We start from the raw sequence: 17,884 nt of genomic DNA, 5'->3' as shown, positions 1-17,884 counted from the left end.
GAAGCAAGCCTCCATGATTTCAATTTCAGTGGAACATAGTACAAGTGCTGGGCTTGGCACTGGAATATTATGACATATGTTACCCTTTATGTAATATAAGGTATCATACCCTGTACTGAAAGGGGGGGGGATACAGCAACACATGTTATAAAAAACACTTCAAGTCAATGTTTAATGAATATTAAGTGCATTCATTTTACAAAGTTTGGGGTTTTAACGGTGTGCAGTATTTAGTAGATACAAAATAAAACTTGTTTTATGTAATCAAAAATGTTCAGGTAAAGAACAATATTTTACACATTAGAGAATCTGTACAGGTATTTACAGAAGTGTCTTGTTTAAACTCTACTATTTACACACACACAAACACACATATCCAGATCAGAACGGCAGTAAGTGACTTTAAGAAATGAGTTTTCACCTTTTTATAAGATTGTTTTCTTTCTGAAATAAAAGGCTGGGGAGCCACTTAGGGCTTTTCCTGCTGTGCACATGTTCAGCAGAAATAGCTGCCAAAACAAGACCCTCACTTCTCTAAAGGTTAGGACTTATTAGGGCAGAGGTGTCTATCAATTTCTCTGGATTACCTGCAATTAAAATTTTGAACCTCTTAATTTAAGCACCTTTGAATTTACATATTCGGATTCTACACTTAGTTCATAAAATGTTGAAAGTATGTTGTAAAGGGAAGCAATACTTTTAAGCTAACACGAAATGGGAATTGTAGTTTAATTGCAAAAGTTGGCTTTTTAAATACAAATCATTGTGCATACAGGTTCCAAATAATTGCTCTGCTTGGCTGCAATGCTAAGCCACAAATTATGGCTTCTCTAATCACACTCATCGCCCATTAGCAAAATTGGTGAACAAAAACAGAGTGGCTGGCTTAGCAGCACTTCTGGTTTCTTTTCTCAAAACCATGACTGGGAAGGCAAAAAGAAACTTTGGCTTCAGACTATGGTTTATTGTGATGGGAAAACCATAAGCACTGGTTGGGACATAATGCTAAGCCAGGAAATCTGTGGTTTGTTTCCCAGGTGAACTAATGGAAGAGTGAAGCAGGAAAGCTTGAGTTGTGTGCACAGTACGGTTAAACAAGCCATATTTCATGGTTTAGCATTATTTCTAATGCTGCCATTGTGTTGGCTCATCTGAGGAAACACTTGCAAATACTGATGTATTCCTGCAAAAATTTGCTAACTTTGTATGATCTATAATAAGGACTGTATGTACAGTACATCTTTGAACAAATGCCATTGGGTAATATACTGCAAAGTTTCACAATCTGTGTTTGTGCTTTCTGAAAACTGAGAGAAAAGAGGAGTCTGTTGTTTAACAACCAACCCTCTTGTGTTTTCTAGTGGTCAACGTTTCTCTGTGACATTCTAAATCAGGGTGGGGAATCTATGGCCCTCCAGATATTGTTGGACTACAATGCCCATCATCCTGACTATTGACCAGGATGGTAAGGGCTGATGGAAGTTGGGAATCCAACAACTTCTGAAAGGCAACAGGTTCGCTGTCTGTTTTTAAATCAATAGCATGAGGTGTTTCAGCTCAAATAGTTCAACTTCCCATGTGCTAGGAATTGATCATCTGCTGTCCCCAAAGTTTTAATAAAATAATGGCTTCAGAGACAGTGGAATGCAGAGGAACGAGAAGTACTATAGTGTCTTGCACTTCAACTTCCCCTAACCGTTCTTTATAATCCCAAATGAAACTTCTAAGGAGAGATATGAAAGTTTCACTCTAGGCAATTCAGGTAACAGGAAAGACAGGTTGTATGCACTTCCTGTTTCCTCTGTGCTCTCTAATATGCAAGGCTGCTCAAGGACACTAATAGGTCCAACAGATCTGTTTGATACCTTAAAAAAAATAATAATGAGAAAGCAGGGCATTATTATGAAATCTGTGGGCATAAAAGGTGCATTTTAAGTCTACCTAAATGGAGAAGCAACAAACAGTTATTCTGACTTTGATTACATGTCCCATTTCTCTCTCTCTCTCTCTCTCTCTCTCTCTCTCTCTCTCTCACACACACACACACACACACATGCACACAGTGCACATAAACTCATAGCAGTCCATTCTTAGTAGCAATAGTATAGCCACTAGCTGCAGTTTGACATCTTGAATAGTTTCAGCAATTGCTTGAATCTTTCTTCAACCTGTGGAGAGAAAGCAAAGAGTCTAAAAGTTATTTCCCTAAAAATAAAGTATGTTTTTTTTCTCACACATGTGCAGATATGAACATGAACATATCCCACCAGTTCTGATTATTGAAAAGTATCATGGAAATGCTGCCAGCCTTTTCAGCGATTGCTCAGCTCACGTGCATACTTCAGGTAGGACACCCTTGCCAATATGGAGAAGCAACATTATGTATTGAATGGCCTCAGTATATGTAGATGTGAACATTCCCTCATCTTGAACAGACTAAAGTGGGTTATGTAGCCTTTCATAAAAAAGGATTTCCACAGTTTAAAGGCACCAGAGGTATAAATCTATTGATTCCTGTCTTGTGTATGAATATTGCATATCCACATGCAGCATCATTAGTAAGACTGCCACCTCAGAATAAACAAGTCCCCGCCCCCACTTCAGACTTTATGTATATCTTTTATGGCATGGTATATACCCAAAGGGTTATATAAGATCAAATAAAATTACATTTAAAGCCTATATGGATGTAATATTACTTTTCATATAAATATATTTTAAAAATTAACTTCCTTTCTACCAATCATTTCTTTAGTCTGTAGAACAATCTGAATTTTGACACATCTTTACTGATACATTTTTTCTCCTAAGAAATGTTAATGACTTCAGTAGAGTGTCATGGGGTTATATTTCTGAAGATATGCACTGCTCAACCAGACAGAAACACAGTTACACTTGTGTGCGAGGGAGGTTCAAATACAATTGCTTACCAAAATACGTACCTGAGCTGGACTTTTATTTAACCTGACAGCAACAGAAGCAAATGTTTTTCCTGAAGGTCCTTTCTTCTGACATTCCAATAGAATCTCCCGGTCATCATTTCTATAATAAACATACAAGGGTAACTTCAACATCTGAACACTGTTTTGAACTAAGTCTATCTATGTCTATTGCACTTCACACAGCAATGTTGTAACTCGAAATAAGTTCTTAAAAGTCTGTTAATGAAGACAAACAGAATTCTGAAGGCTAATAGCAATTGCCCAAACCCTCCCTTATAAACTAGATGATACCCATTATGCTCACGCCATTCTGAAGCTTCTTCGGAACAGTGGTGATCACCTTATAATAATAATAATTAACAACAACAACAACAATAATAATTTATTACTTGTACCCCTCCCATCTGACTGACTTGCCCCAGCCACTTGGGGCAGCTTCTAACAAAATGTAACAGAATACAGGGAAAACATCAGACATTAAAAACCCTGTTCAATGGCTTTGCGGTTTCTATCTCAAAATAAAAAACAAAAAAACCCCCACAAAAAACCCAAAACAGATTGAATGGTTGCCCTTGGGTTTCATTCGGATATGAGAAAATATTTGTAAAACAAAGTAAAAGCTTTATACTTTCTAATTACTTTGCACCATTGCTCAATGAAGCAAATGGAAATAAAGCAAGGATTTCCATTTGGGACTATATTAGGCTTCTTGATTTACTGCTAAATGCAGACATTTTCCACAAAGAAAGTATACACAATACAATGAACCCTGTCAAGACAAGAGGCCACAATTCAACCCACCAAGTGCTCACTTGGGCTTCCAAGTTTCCCCCTCTCAATCAATTTACTGCCCCTGCCTTCCAGTTCAGAAAACCTAGTTTCAACTGCAATGTAAAAATAAGACTACATATTTGCCTTTCCTGATTCATGAGACAGGTCAACAAAGCTGAACGTACAACCAAGAAAAAATGTTTGCTAGGGTAATAATGCCCATGCCACAGAATGCAGAAATGTATCACTCTATCTCCAACTGTTATACACTTCCAGACCTCCCTTATTCATCCCATTGATTCGGTTTTTGGTTTTGTATTCTTACCTTGTCCAAGAAATCACAACTTCCCCTTTTTTCTTAATGATGTTTTTGGCACACAGACTTGAGGGTGTCAGGGAGGATGTTGATGGTAAAGAATCTTTGTCTCCGACTGATGCAGTTTTATTACTGGATGTGTCTGTGGTCACTGATGTAATCTCTTTAGACCTTTTGCTGTTTTTTTTACAAGCCAATTCACTACTCTCCTTTCTTTGTCTTTTTGCGTTGGATGTATCTTCTGTCTCTTTTTTTCTTTTTTTCCTTTCTTTTGTTTCACATTCCAGGCCACTAGTATTTAGAGTAGTACCTGTTTCAAAATTCTTATCTGCTGTACACTTGTCAGGCGGATGCTCTGTCAAATTTACAACTGCTTCAACATCATGCTTTGGATGATCATCTGCTACATGGTGGTTCACTGTCTTCTCCTCCTCTTTATCTTTACATAAGCCTCCCATTCTAGCATTTGAAGCACGTTCCACTGTAAGATCCCATGAATCAACTTCATTTTCTATTGGAGTCTCATCAGTCAAGTCTACACATATATCAAAATGGGTCTCAGAAGACAACTTTTCTACAAGGGAAACTGCTGCACAGCTAATTGGAGAATGTTCTAATTCAGCACAAGATGCATCTCTTTTTTGAAAAACTTTCACGGTGTGTGCCTGAGGTAGTGTAAACACTTCAGGTGTGTCCTCATGCTGGCTAGTTTTAACCAAGGATTCTAAAGTTCTCCCTGGTTCTTTAGGTGGCTCTTGTAAATCAGTGGCTTCTTCTGGGCCAGCACCACTGTGCAACACCTGATGGGGCCCAAGTAAATCAGGGCCTTGAGTTTGACTGGCATTAGTATATCGCTCCTGAAGCAATTCAGACGCTGCAAGATTGCAAGGTCGTTCTTCTCTGGCATTCCTGAACAGGTCCTCTACAGATTCAAGTGCCTCATTCGGGGCATCAGAATGAGGTTCCTGTTGGGGTTCAGAAAGATGAGGAACCTGATCGTTTGCAAGGCACAGAGGTGGTTCCTTCTCAGACCCCAGCAAATGAGTAACTTGTCTCTCTCCAACATCATTCAGCTTACCCTCAGAGTCAATAATCTTTAAATTTTCCTTAGATGTTGCTGTATCTTCCAAAGGAATGCTTTTGAGGTCCAAAGTATCTAATTTTTCTTCCAACACTATTTCCTTGTTTCCTGCCCCACTAGAAGAGGTCAGTGGTTCATTTGCTAGAGTAGGCTGTTCAAGGACTGGTGAGGTAGATGGGGCGGCACGCCTTATTTTAACAATAAAGTGGTCATTTGATTTCTCCATTATTACTGCCTGCATTGGAAGGCTTGGGCAATACTGAAATCCAGGAGCAGGAGGTATACTTGCCCATGATGAAGAACAGCTTGATTTGCTGCTTGAATTATCAGATTCCAAAGCCAAATGGATGTCCTGTTCAGAAGCATCCTCCTCTTCAAGATGGGCATCTTCACTGAAGTGTGCGCTCAGAACATCCTCAGGAACTGAGCCATACATGTCAGGTTTCAAGAAGCTAAGATGAGCATCTGACTTCAAAGGGGAGGGAATAGTCAATGACACAGCTAGGTCTTCCAGAAGAATAGAAGAGACAAGTGATTTTGGTTTCTCTGAAATGCACTCCTCACCTTTCTTCAAAGCAGGACTAGTAGGAATTTCAAACATACAGCTTTCATCAAGAATATCTGGATCGATTGGCATCTGCAGCCTAGCTAAAAAAGCTGAATCTCTTTCAGGTGAAACTATAGGCCATTTAATTCCATCTAGTACTCTTGACTCAACTCCAGTCTCTCTTGGAATCTGCTCTTCGGTCTCATATGGAGGCTCATTCACACAGTTCTGGCCATCTTGGGTGTGTTTTTCTGGTGTCCTGAACTCCCACTGATTGTCATTGATAAAGTCACCATTTTTTTCTGAAAGGTCAGAGCCTTGTAACAAACTTTTGAACATTTCACCCATTTGAGCGTCATTCACCAGGTTGAATGTCAGGCCAGACATCTGCTGTTCTGTGAGAGGTCCACAGCTAATATCAGATTTGTGAGAGTCTCCAATCATATGCAATCTTTCATTTTCATTTTTTCCACCGTTCAAAGAAGTGTCTGACATGGAGCTTTCCTTGAAAGGTTCAGCTTCAGTCCGAGAATGTTTTGGGTTAACAGTATGGGAACTTCTACATTTTGCAGTCACATTTTTCTGTGTACTCATTTTGTTTGTGTTATGGTGACCTCGCTTCAATAGCTGGTTACCTGCTACTGGTTTTGATGGGGCACATTCTTCAGGCCTTTGCATTCTAGCATTTAAGGCTTGTTTCTTTGATTTCTGTCTGTCAATTTTATTTTTATGATTTATAAGGCATTTGGGGCTTTCTTTCTTTCTTTTATCAAGCTTACCTTCATCGCTTTCATTTCCAAAGCTTACCAAGGTACATAGCTTTAGAATAATTTTTTTTATTTTATCAAATAAGTAGTCAAGCTGCTCGTCCACAAGTTTCCACAACTTTTTCTTCATATCGGATTGCTGCTGTTCAAAGAGATGCTCTATTGCACTATTCTCTTTGATCCGATTAAGTTTATATTCTATAACTTCACAGAGGTTCAGCTTTAAAGCCTCACTAGATTTAGACATTTTAGAGAAGTCAAGGTATTTTACCAGAGATGTAAAGTTCAAAATAGCTGAATCTATGATCCTATGAAAATGCTGTACTGGAAATTGTATCTTAAACTTCATGTAGCTTTTCCGTACTTGCTTTCTTATAGCTTTCAGCATCTGCATGAACTCATGCACTGTAGAAGGTACAACAATAATTTGAACTATTTTTTCAAGACTGTCAATGCTCACAGTTTTAATTTTCTTTACTTCATTGGAGCGCATTATAGTTCCATCTTTGGGATTTTCTTTATTTTTCCCCCCAGAAGACAATTTTCCTGTATCTTCTCTGGAAGATGTTGTCCTGACCTTGTGGTTGCAAGTACTCTTGGCCAAATTAGATCTATCTGGAGATGCTTTTCTTTTTGTTTTTTTACTATTTTCAGAGCTGGCTTCTATTTTAGGCTCATCATTGTCACTTACAATTTCACCTTCTTCTAATTCATCTGAGGACATGCTTAGCTGAGACTCCTCTAAGATTTGATGATCTGAGCAAAGAGGCTTTTGGTTTTCCTTGTTCAGTTCACTGGACTGGTTCCTTCCAGGATAGACAACTGCATTTTCTGGAACAAAATCTAGAAATAATGAAACAATTTGTTAATTAAGCAGCCCAAAGTAGCAAGCCTCAAAACAAATTCCAATGACAGTATAATCTAATAGTCAATTTTAGTTTAGAACAGTGAACATAATTGTTTAGAAGTGCCAGTAGCTCTAGGTGATGCATTTTAGCAGAGGACAGGCAGCTTTTGGAAGAAGAGCTAGATTAAAAAAAAAATTCAGCATGGAAACAGTTTTTATATATCAAGTTCCATGGCAATTTATCTTGAAATTGCAAGATTAAGCCCAAAGGCACTTTTAATTATTACTGCCTCCATAACTAGTCGATAAGACACTGTGCAAAGAGTTCTGCCAGAATGTGGGTTACACTCTGTAGCTTAACGTGGCTTGCAATTCTAATTTTCAAGAGTGGGGAAACCCTTTAGATGCTGTTGGACCCCAACGCCCCAGGGTTGATGGAAGCTGTAGTCCAGCAGCATCAGATGGTCATGGGTTTGCCACTACTGCTTTAAACAGTTTCCTCCTATGTAATCAGTTTGAATAAATATCTACCTCAGAGCTAGCAGACTGAAAGCTAAGTCTTACTCCCCACTGAATTTAAACAGGAGAGTCAGTAGCCCAGTGTCAGAATATTTGCCTTGAACACAGAAGGTCTGAAGTTCAATCCCTGGCATCTCTAGGTAAGGCTGGGAGAGACTCTTGTCTGAAATCTTGTAAAGCCACGGCCACTCAACGTGGACAATACTGAACTAGATGGGCAAAGCCTCAATATAAGGCAGCTTCGTTACCTAACTCAAGAAAAAATGCCTGTGAATTGCAGCTGTGCAGTATGATCTTGTGTGATGCTCAGAAGTTGCATTTAGTACTCCCATTCAAGTGTTTATGGGATCACAGTCGTAAATTCCTACACACTAAGAACACTTACTAAAGAGAAAGCTCCACTGAACTCAATGGGGAAGATATGTACAGGATTGCACTGCACAGATGAAGCACGCTTGCCTACAAGTTGTGCAGTAAGTTCTACTGAAAACAAACAGAACTTAATTGCAACTCACTTATGTTTAGCATCGGTATACGTGTGAATGCTTAATGTGTTCCTCATTCAAATAAAAATCATGTAACAGGCAGAGCATATTAAACATATACCTGTATTATAGCTTTTCACAGGTCCTTTGTAAGGGCTTTCCATTCGGGGTACTTTAGCCAAAGGTCGCATTGGACTATTAAGTGGGCTGATTGCTTTTGGAATATTCCTCATATGATTGAGATCAATGCTCAGAATAGAGTTATCATCATCAACAGAAACTGTGCTTATTTCTCTTGCTGGAGATGTAGGTTTCAACCCTTCATTGTATAATGTTTCCAAGTGGTTTTCACGGTTACGGTCAGGAAAGCCTGGCTCCAAGTGACCACCACTCAGTATTTTGCCTTCTTCCACAGTAGCTTTATGAGGCATAGGCTTGTTCTCTTTTTCAGGACCCTCCAGGACATTTTCACCTGTCCAATTACTGGACTCCTTCTCGTCCATCAGTGAGTCTGAATCTGTCCCACTGATCTCATCTATTACACTAAAAGAATCAAAATCCACAGAACTTATAGTCTCCACATCATTGAAAGAGTTATCGGGAAGTGTGTCTTGATCCAAGGGGCTTTCTAAACCAGAAGCCACATGCATCTTATCAACTCCATCAGCTTCTCCCATCCCAGTTTTTGCCTCAGGCAGGAGCTTCACATCCTCCGGCGCCCACTGCGCTGCTATATCTTGTGGGTCTGAGGTTGTCTTCAAAGGCTTTGTGTTTAGAGTTTTTGGCAGCCCCTCATTTCCCACCTTCGTTTTGACCTCAGAAAGAGGCATTACTTGTTCCGATTTGGTCTGAACAGGATTGTCACAGATTGGTGATAGTGGTGTTTGTGTTTGCTTAATGGCATTAGCACCAATAGCCTCAGCTGGTACCAACATGACTTCCTGACCTGGAATTTCTGTACCACATTTATTGGTAGACTTTGCCACTGCTTTGCATTTGTCTGTTTGCTTCTTAGCAGGAGAAAGGGTTAAATTTAGTGTCTGCATAAAGCTGAGTTTTAAGTCTTTGCTTTTTGACTGCTCCTCCCTTCTAACTTTTATAGGCACCTGCTCCTCCAAGCCTTCAACTACCTTGGCAGTCTCTACTGATTGAAAGGACTTCTTTTTCTCCCTTTTTGCACTATCTTTAATTTTCATGGCTCCTTTTCCTGTTTGGAGGGATGGTTCCTTTGATTCTCTTTTTTCATTTTGAGAAGTCCTGGCCTCATTAGAATCATCTCTCTCATTTTTCCTTTTCTCTTCAGTTCTATGTCTGCCCGATTTTGAACGCGTGTGTTCAGATTCACTTTTACTGCTATCCTCTTTAGGGTGGCCATGTTTCAAGTCTTTGTTTAAAACAGGAGGTGGTGGTGGTGAAGGTTTCCCTCCACAGGGCACAGGACCGCTTGCTTCTTTGTTCCTCCTGCAATCACTATGTTTTCTCTTTCTGTCTTCCACATAGCGTTTGCTTAATTTTTTAGGGCTTCTGGCAATTTTATTCCATTCAGGGGGACTACTAACCTTGCCAGTTCTTTGTTGTTCTAGATAGCTGTCAGATTGCCGGTTTTTTTGTCCGTTGTTGCTTTCCTCTTTGTTTCTCAGCTTCAGGTCCTTCTGATTTTTGTATTGTGACTTTTCACTCCTGTCACTGCTGGAGTGTTCTGGTTTTGACAGTGATGTGTCTTTAGGAGTTGGTTGTTTCTCCCTAGCAGAAGGGACCTTACCAGTTCTTTTTTCTGTATGTGGGCTGCTTTTGGGCTTCAAGTCCTTTTTGTCTTTCCAAAGTCCATTTTTTTCTGTTTTGTCTGGATTAACTTCCAACCTTCCATGAGGATCCAACTTTCCCTCTAGTGTGCTGCCCAGATTTTGGTGTGCTTTTGTTTTGTATCTGTTGTTATTCTCACTGCTATGATGCTCATTATGTTTCATTTCTTTTTTTCCTTTTTCTTTGTCATAAGAGCTGTCAACACTTGCAAGCCTTACATGAGTACCATCTCTGCAAAGCTGTTCAGGATGAGATTGAGATACGTACAGAGTGTCTCCTTTTTCTGGAGGCAATTTCTTATTTTCTGTACCCCAAGGTGGATAACCGCAAGGTTTGTCCTTAGGCAGGGCTTGGGTAGTTCTAGAATCGGTTCTTGAATTGTTCTCTGGAACTAAATCTCTGAATTTATTTTTCAGTTTTGATCCTTCAAAGTTTCTTGCATTATTAGTTGATGCTGGGACGTATGTTCTATTCGGATGAACTTGAAATTCTGTTAACCTGTTTAGAAAGAGATTGTATTACTATACTACATTTCAAAAGATATTTCAGATTTAAGCAAACTCCAAATTCTACTAAAATCTAAATGCCGTGGTGAGACAAGCCAGAATAAGCCTTTAAAAGTGTTAAATAAATATTTAATCTTCCTTTTACTTTTAAAGGAAGAAAAGGTCCACACAATGGCATTCTTTATGAAGTTGGCTTGTATCAACAAAGCATAGTTAAGATTAACCAGTTTGGATGGGGACCTTCTATTTAGGATTTATACAAACAAACAGAAAGGATATCACTGTAGGAATTACCATTGGTGCTATAAAGCCTGTTCAAAGCATGTCCTCAACCACACGCTTCAGGAATATTCTCACCCCACACATTTCACTCTGCTGCTCTCAGCAGGCTAGAATCAAGAAAGGTAGGGGGCAACGTTGCATCTCTGCTTACACTGACAGCAGACAGCTAACTCTTTGGGAGAGCAACACACATTTCTTACTGTTACAATACTCTTGCTTAAAAGTTCACTCATTAATTGAAGAATCGTGCCCAAAGCAATAATTTAGCAGTCCATGTCTGACAAATATATAATCAGGCTTAAGCACCCTTCCCTCAGCAGGCATAGCAACAGAACCTGCACAAACCCTGCTGAAGCAACTACTGCTTGCATTGTTGCTTTTCTCCCAGTAATTTTGAGAGTCAGGGTCCCATAGGATTTGTCCAAATCAGCTGAGAGCTCTTCTAATGAGCTGTCGTTCCCTTTTGAGATGACAGTCCCCATTTAATGTTTTCTTCCCCCCCCCCCCAACTTCCTAATATAGTAGCATACCAGAACCAAAATAGGCAGAAAAAGAGAGTCTTAACTCATAGCCTCTCTGGTTAAACTGGTCCCAATCACCCAACACATGCTTTACTCAGGGCAGCCCAGTTTCAGGAGTGCTGTTCCCAGGGATCCTTGCCTGGTGCCAATGTTGTTGGCATGAGATGAAAATGATATGCTTCAGTTGCAATGATTTGTTTACAAATGTTGATGCCTTGGGGCTTTGTTGAAGCCAGTCTGGTCCTTTCATCTTTTAAAATTAAGATAGAATGAGAACTGAACATCATTTAATTTGTTTGCATCTTCCTTAAAAAAGAAACAAGTCTTAAAGCAACTTCCTATACCGATAAGTACATGCTAATGCAGATACCTCAAAACATACTTCAAAACAGTACAACACATTAAAAGTGTCCATGCACAGTAAAATGGTAAAGGCAAAGGACTCCTGACAGTTAAGTTCAGTCACAAACAACTCTGGGGTCGAGGCGCTCATCTCGCTTTACTGGCTGAGGGAGCCGGTGTTTGTCGGCAGACAGTTTTTCCGGGTCATGTGGCCAGCATGACTAAGCCACTTCTGGCGAAACCAGAGCAGCGCACGGAAATGCTGTTTACCTTCCCGCCGGAGCAGTACCTATTTATCTATTTGCACTTTGATGTGCTTCCAAACTGCTAAGTTGGCAGGAGATGGGACTGAGCATGGGAGCTCAACCCCGTCGCAGGGAGTTGAACCGCTGACCTTCTGATTGGCAAGCCCTAGGCTTAGTGGTTTAGACCACAATGCCACCCGCGTCCCTCATCCACAGTAGTCAGCTTAAAAACAAAATACACTTTCCCTGATCACCACTGAAATGAACACCCAATTGAACCACAAGACCTTAGCACCGTCACTGGCCAAATACCGGACAGAATGATAACATTCCACATCTTTGTGCACTAGTTATTATAGCAAGCCTGAAGCTATGAACATAATGTGTGGGTAACCTTTTTCAAGAAACACTTCAAATTTTAGCAGAATTTTTTTTTCAGAAGATGAGTATCTGATATCTAGCAAGTTAACGTTTATGTGTCTGTTAAATTTAACTACAAAAAAGATAGGCTTAGAAAGCATCTTCTACTTTTTAGTTTCAAATGTGTCTTGTTTCTTTTTCTTCTAAATATTTGGACAATAGAGGACATTCCTAAAAAAAGCATACCTTCGCTGGAGACTATTAATTTCTTCATCCTTGCGATTAATTTCCACTCTAGCTGTTTTTAGAAGAGCGGAAATATTCTTTTTAAGAGACTGGTTTTCATTTTGCAGAGAAGAGTTCTAATTTTAAAAGAACACAGAGACATATACATGTTATGAACTTGTATCTGCATATATTGGGGGAGAGAAGGAAAACACCAATAACGGTTTAGGAAAAAATCTCATTTAAATGAATCACAGTTAACTTTCACAAAGAACGTTCAAAATGCCCTACCGACTTTGTGCTGCAACCTCATACAAAAAGCACTATTTTCAATAAGCATCAAATCAAAATAGATTTACGATACTAATAGTCCTTACAGAGACAGAGCTGCCCTGCACAGCCTCACTGATTCAAAATATTACTATTGTGGTTGCTGTTTCTTATTTTATTATTTTGTTTTATTTAAAAAACAAGATACACTCGCAACTAATACTTCAAAACAGCAAACCAATACAAATTGGAAGATGTATATGAAGAGTTTCTAGAACGCTTTCAGTTACAGGATACAAAATGGATAATTAATGCTTAATGCTGCTTTACCTGTTCTTGTATTTGCTGAAACCTCCTTGTCAACTCTTGAAGTTGTTGCTGACATTTCTCATGTTCAGCCTGCAACTGTTGAAACAGGATTATTCACATTTGTATTAAAGACAGTATTAAGTGAGCCTAATTTTCTTTGGGTAATAATAATAATAATAATCCAGTTTTTTAAAAATATGCAAGAAAATTCATTACATTAAAATAATAGTAAATAAAATTTCCCTCACAAACAGGAAAACCTTCCAAACATGCATTTACAAAATGTCTGTGTCATGACTGATCACAGATTTCCTGATGCACATATCAAATTTTTCAATAAATTGAGATTGCTCAGTAAAGTGGGTGTTTGGGGATTTTAAAATGTTTTGATAGTACATAGTGTACTAAAATGTGCTGAACTGATGAATTTAAAACACACACCTTGCTAACTAACTACATCACCTTTCACCAACATATCATTGATTCAAAATACATACATCATTGTAAGTAGCTTCCTTTGCTGTTCCTTCTTCAATCAGGATCTCATCGAATAGGTTTAAACTACTTATTGATGAGGTCAGTTTTGTAGCAGGTTTGACTGAGAGAGCAGGGAGAGAGAGAGAGAGTTTTACTTGGAATATTTTCCTTTTTCATTGTACCCATTCTTCCATTAGATAAGATCGAAAGAGCTACTATAACAAATAATAATAATAATAATAATAATAATACCCCGCCCATTTGGCTGGGTTTCCCCAGCCACTCTGGGCGGCTTCCATCAAAAGATTAAAAGTACATTAAAACATCCGTCATTAAAAACTTCCCTAAACAGGGCTTTTTTCTTTTGAACAGCAGGTCCCTATGCCACATCAAACTGCTTTTGAATATTTTTCTCAGTTTCAAAAGTGTTTCCTATGTGGGACGGGGGGGGGGAGGCGGGGGGAAGGACACACTAGGCATCTAGTGGGGGCTTACTCCCATGTAAAGTTGTGAAAGTTAGTTTCAATTTCACAACTTCCATCAGGTTTTTAAATTATGTATAGTATTATGATGTTCCAGGATATAACAACGGGTTCTGCACATTTTATCTCTCCCCTCAAGTCCTTCCAAATAAGCCATGGTTGCAACTTGTCACCTAAGAAATTTTACTTAGATCAAAATGCTGTTTGTGGCAGCTGCTAACTCAAATTACATATCAAAGCCATCTCTTAAGAGTCAATACAAACTACTCCTATTCTGAAGTGCAAAAGATACTTATTGTTTCTGCAACAAACCCAAAACAAAAATGCTTTATCCTAACAGCAGGATGAATATATACAGGACCTTTTATGACAAAATTCTCCAATGTATAATTAAATAACCAAATAACTAGGGATTGTATCCAACTCAGCTGAAAGCTTCTGTCAGTGGAACAGTAAGGGAAGCAGTGAATTCTCAGTGGTTCCTCCTTCCTGTTGAAGCCCTACCCCCATGTCCATCATAAATCTGCTTCAGAGAGCTTTACTCTCAGCTGAGCAATGCCATTGGTTACAAAGCTATGAACATACCAGAAATAACTGGAGAGCTGTCTAATCCATCATAAATATCCACTGAACTCTCATCATCATCTACTCCTTGAGAAGAAGCTGCAAAGTAGAGAATAAAGTAATAATATGTAAGTTCACCCAGTCTACGTACGCAGTAATGGTGAAATACAAGAGAAATACACTAGAAAGGATCTCTAGTAGAAAATCACTATGAGATGAAAGAAATAAGCTCTTCTCCCCTTGCACTATCGCCCCCTTCAAATTGTAGCCTCAGCGGTGGGTTTTATAGAATTAAAAGGGACAAAAATAGGCCATTTTTGTGTCAGAAATAACTTCTTGCATTAAAAACATAATACAGCATCAAACATAGCCATAACAGTAATATCTAGATCCTTATTATTTGTTCGATAATGGTATCCATCTTATTCTATGAAGCCAGAAGAAATGGGGCAGAGCCTAAAATTGTAGTTAAGAGGGCATCCAATGTTTGTCTGTACAACTCTGCTCCCAAAGATCAGATTCTTAGAAAACCATATGATGGGTCTCTCAGCAATGCAGGAAGAAAACTCTCTTCCGATGACCAGCAACAGCTCTTGCCACAACATATGACAGTCAACTGTGCTGTACAAGGAGCTACATAAACTGGTCCATATATAACTTTTCTCAAGGGTTTCTTCCTTGGTATGGAGTTTCCCTACATTTATTTATTTTTTAAGTAAAAATAATCTGATTAAAAGCAACAAACAAAAAAACTTACCACCATGCAATAAATTAGAAAACGTCATCCCATCGTCATCATCATCTGTTGCCATTATACTCTCTTCCTAGTATTCTCCATCTGCATTTGACAACAAAAAAAGATTCTGATTAGCCTAAGTAAAAACATGCAGGTTATTAATATAGAAGGCAATCCATCAGAGAAAGATGGATCTCTTTATTCTGTTTTCACAATGGGACACAAGTGTTCCTGCATACACAGATGGTGGTCAGCATAGGAAGAATATATTCACAGCTGAATGAGATTGCCAGCATTTATTTTTGCAACAAACAGTTCCATAGCACTAAGCAGTGTTGTAGCTATAGGGGGGCTAGTCAGATCTTTTTGCCCCTGGTGAAGCCACCAGAGGGGCGCAATTGAGGCTCCCAGCTTGTGTTTGTGTGTATACACAAATGTGTATGGGGTGTATGCCAAACTGGGTCTTTGACCTAGGTGAAGTAAAACCTAGTTTCACCCCTGGTGCTAAAGCAAATCATAACTTGGAATGAGAACCAAGATTGTAGACAAAGCACTCCTTCCCCTGATCACACTACCTAGGCCTAAGCCAGAGCTTTCCAAACTGTGTGTCAGGACAAATTAGTGTGTTGGCTGCACTGTGTTGAGTGTGTCTTGCAAATGCTCCCAGGGCTGGAAATGGGTTAATTTAACCTCTAATCTGCTAGTAAAACTGAATTACTGTGTCACGAAATGACACATGTCTAAAAAGTGTGTCACCAACACGAAAAGTTTGGAAAGCTCTGGCCTAAGCCAAAGTGCTTTCTCATTACTAAACAGCAAGGCACTCTGCACATGTTCTTTGTGCACTTATGCACAACCCTAGTCTACTTAACTGGGAGCAAGCCTCACTGAATTCAACATTGAATTATTCCTCAGCAAACAAGTTTAGCATTACAAGGTTAGTCTTGGACTCAGGTGGGGTGTAGGAAGGCAAAGCAGAACTAAGTGGCGATATAAAACATGACCCACCACCACTCTCCGGTTAAACTGGTGCGGTCCAAGTCCACCACTTCGGAACTTCGACCCCCTCCTTCCCTCTTCGGGTGCTGACCAGGCCTTAAGGCAGCACCAGCCCCCACTTTCACCCCAGTGACCTCCAGCTGCTGTTGGACTACATGCCCAGTCACCACAAACCAGGATGGCTTGAGTTGTAGTCCAGCAACGTCTGGAGGGCCGTAAAGGCACCCCCACTCTCCAAACCCCCACCCTTGCAGAAAGCAGGGGCGAGAAAGTGGGAGACGTGGGAACTGGGAGCGGGAAGAGTTACATGCTGGTGGGGGTGGGGTATGATGCCATTCGGGGGAAAGACAATATATAGATAACTCGGGAGATGTGCTCGTGGGAATGCCTCCGCGGGGATCGGCAGGGGTTCCGGGCAGGCGAGGCAGCCACTCTCCCACCCGCTTGATCCCCACGAGAGAAAGACACCCCCCCCCCACTCCCTTCCCGGGCCACTGGTTTCCACAAACCGGAATAACGCGCGCCGTGCGGTCTCCGCTTCTCCACACTTTCGCTCCCTCGGCCGCCGGCCGCCGCTGCCTCTCTCGCTGACAACACTTCCCCCACCCCCAAAACACCGCCACCTTCGCCGCCGCCAAACGGGAGAGGTGGCGCCCGGAAGAGCCCGGCCAATCACCGGAGACGCTGGGGCGCGCGCCGTGCCTCGACGTCAGCAGCTCCCTCCTCTGCCACAGAAACGCTTGGCGCCAAAAGGAAGCGTCAAGGCCCTCCCCTTCGGGATGCAGGCGGGGCGGGTTTCCTTCGCCGGAGCTGCTTCGACGAGCGGCTCCGCTGGGGGGCGCCTGCTTTTGCTCTCGAGAGCAACCCGGCGGCTTCTGTTTTTATATGCAAACGCAAGCCCTGAAGCCGCCGTCGGTGTTTCGATACTACAAAGCCACCAGAAAACTTCGTGGCTGATAACTTTGCCGGGGCAGAAGTTTGGGTTGGCGCAGCCGCAGAGCTCGTTTTAATCAGCGAGGAACATTTGTTTGTTTCGCCAAAAGCCTTAGTGCGGTAACGTCAGCTGTCAGACGTGCATGAGGACAGAGAAACTCTCCTCTGTCAGCTGTCAATTGAGGGCATGCCCCAAATATGTGATATAGAGTGGGCTCTTAAAGGCTGTAGTCCTGTTCACGAGGACTGGGAGAAAGTCCCGTTAAATGCAGTGGAGCTTACTTTCAAATAAACATGCATAGGGTTATGGAGAAGCTCATGCCCGGTGCTTTTTCTGCGGGTACTCAAGGGTACGCAGTATCAACACCTTTCCTCACAAATGTTAAAAGTGTGGCACTTATAACAACTTTATGGTGAGTACCAACACCTCCCCCCCTTTTTTTAAAACCCAAAAGTAAGCCCTGCTGAATTCAGTGGAACTTACATGTAAAGGAGTAAGGCCCACTGGGTACAGTGAAGCTTCTGAGGAAATAATAATAATAATAATAATAATAA

At 40.5% G+C, this 17,884-nt stretch overlaps 1 protein-coding gene across 1 annotated transcript; it reads right to left on the bottom strand.

Moving 5' to 3' along the window:
* Positions 1 to 432: 432 nt before the first annotated feature.
* Positions 433 to 17,066, bottom strand: CASP8AP2 (caspase 8 associated protein 2). Its single transcript, XM_083729720.1, has 10 exons — positions 16,906 to 17,066; positions 15,419 to 15,499; positions 14,683 to 14,760; positions 13,636 to 13,736; positions 13,160 to 13,234; positions 12,581 to 12,696; positions 8,397 to 10,576; positions 4,039 to 7,267; positions 2,943 to 3,042; positions 433 to 2,168 (listed from the first exon to the last, which is right to left on the bottom strand). Exons 2-10 carry the CDS (start codon positions 15,471 to 15,473, stop codon positions 2,112 to 2,114), a joined length of 5,991 nt encoding a protein of 1,996 aa, XP_083585846.1. The 5' UTR covers positions 15,474 to 15,499; positions 16,906 to 17,066; the 3' UTR covers positions 433 to 2,111.
* Between the last annotated feature and the right edge of the window lie 818 nt (positions 17,067 to 17,884).

Source organism: Podarcis gaigeae (genome assembly GCF_964106915.1).
Source record: "Podarcis gaigeae genome assembly, chromosome: 3".
NCBI classification, from domain to species: Eukaryota; Metazoa; Chordata; class Lepidosauria; order Squamata; family Lacertidae; genus Podarcis; species Podarcis gaigeae.
This window is presented reverse-complemented; position numbering and strand designations above follow the sequence as displayed.

Bases quoted from the DNA above. Each gene is read 5' to 3' on its own strand.
- CASP8AP2 (XM_083729720.1), bottom strand. From the start codon at position 15,473: ATGGCAACAGATGATGATGACGATGGGATGACGTTTTCTAATTTATTG. The intron at 3,043-4,038 runs GTAAGAATACAA...TGTTTATTATAG, and splicing joins GTTGTGATTTCTTGGACAAG to AAATGATGACCGGGAGATTC. The intron at 2,169-2,942 runs GTACGTATTTTG...TTCTCTCCACAG, and splicing joins TAAATAAAAGTCCAGCTCAG to GTTGAAGAAAGATTCAAGCA.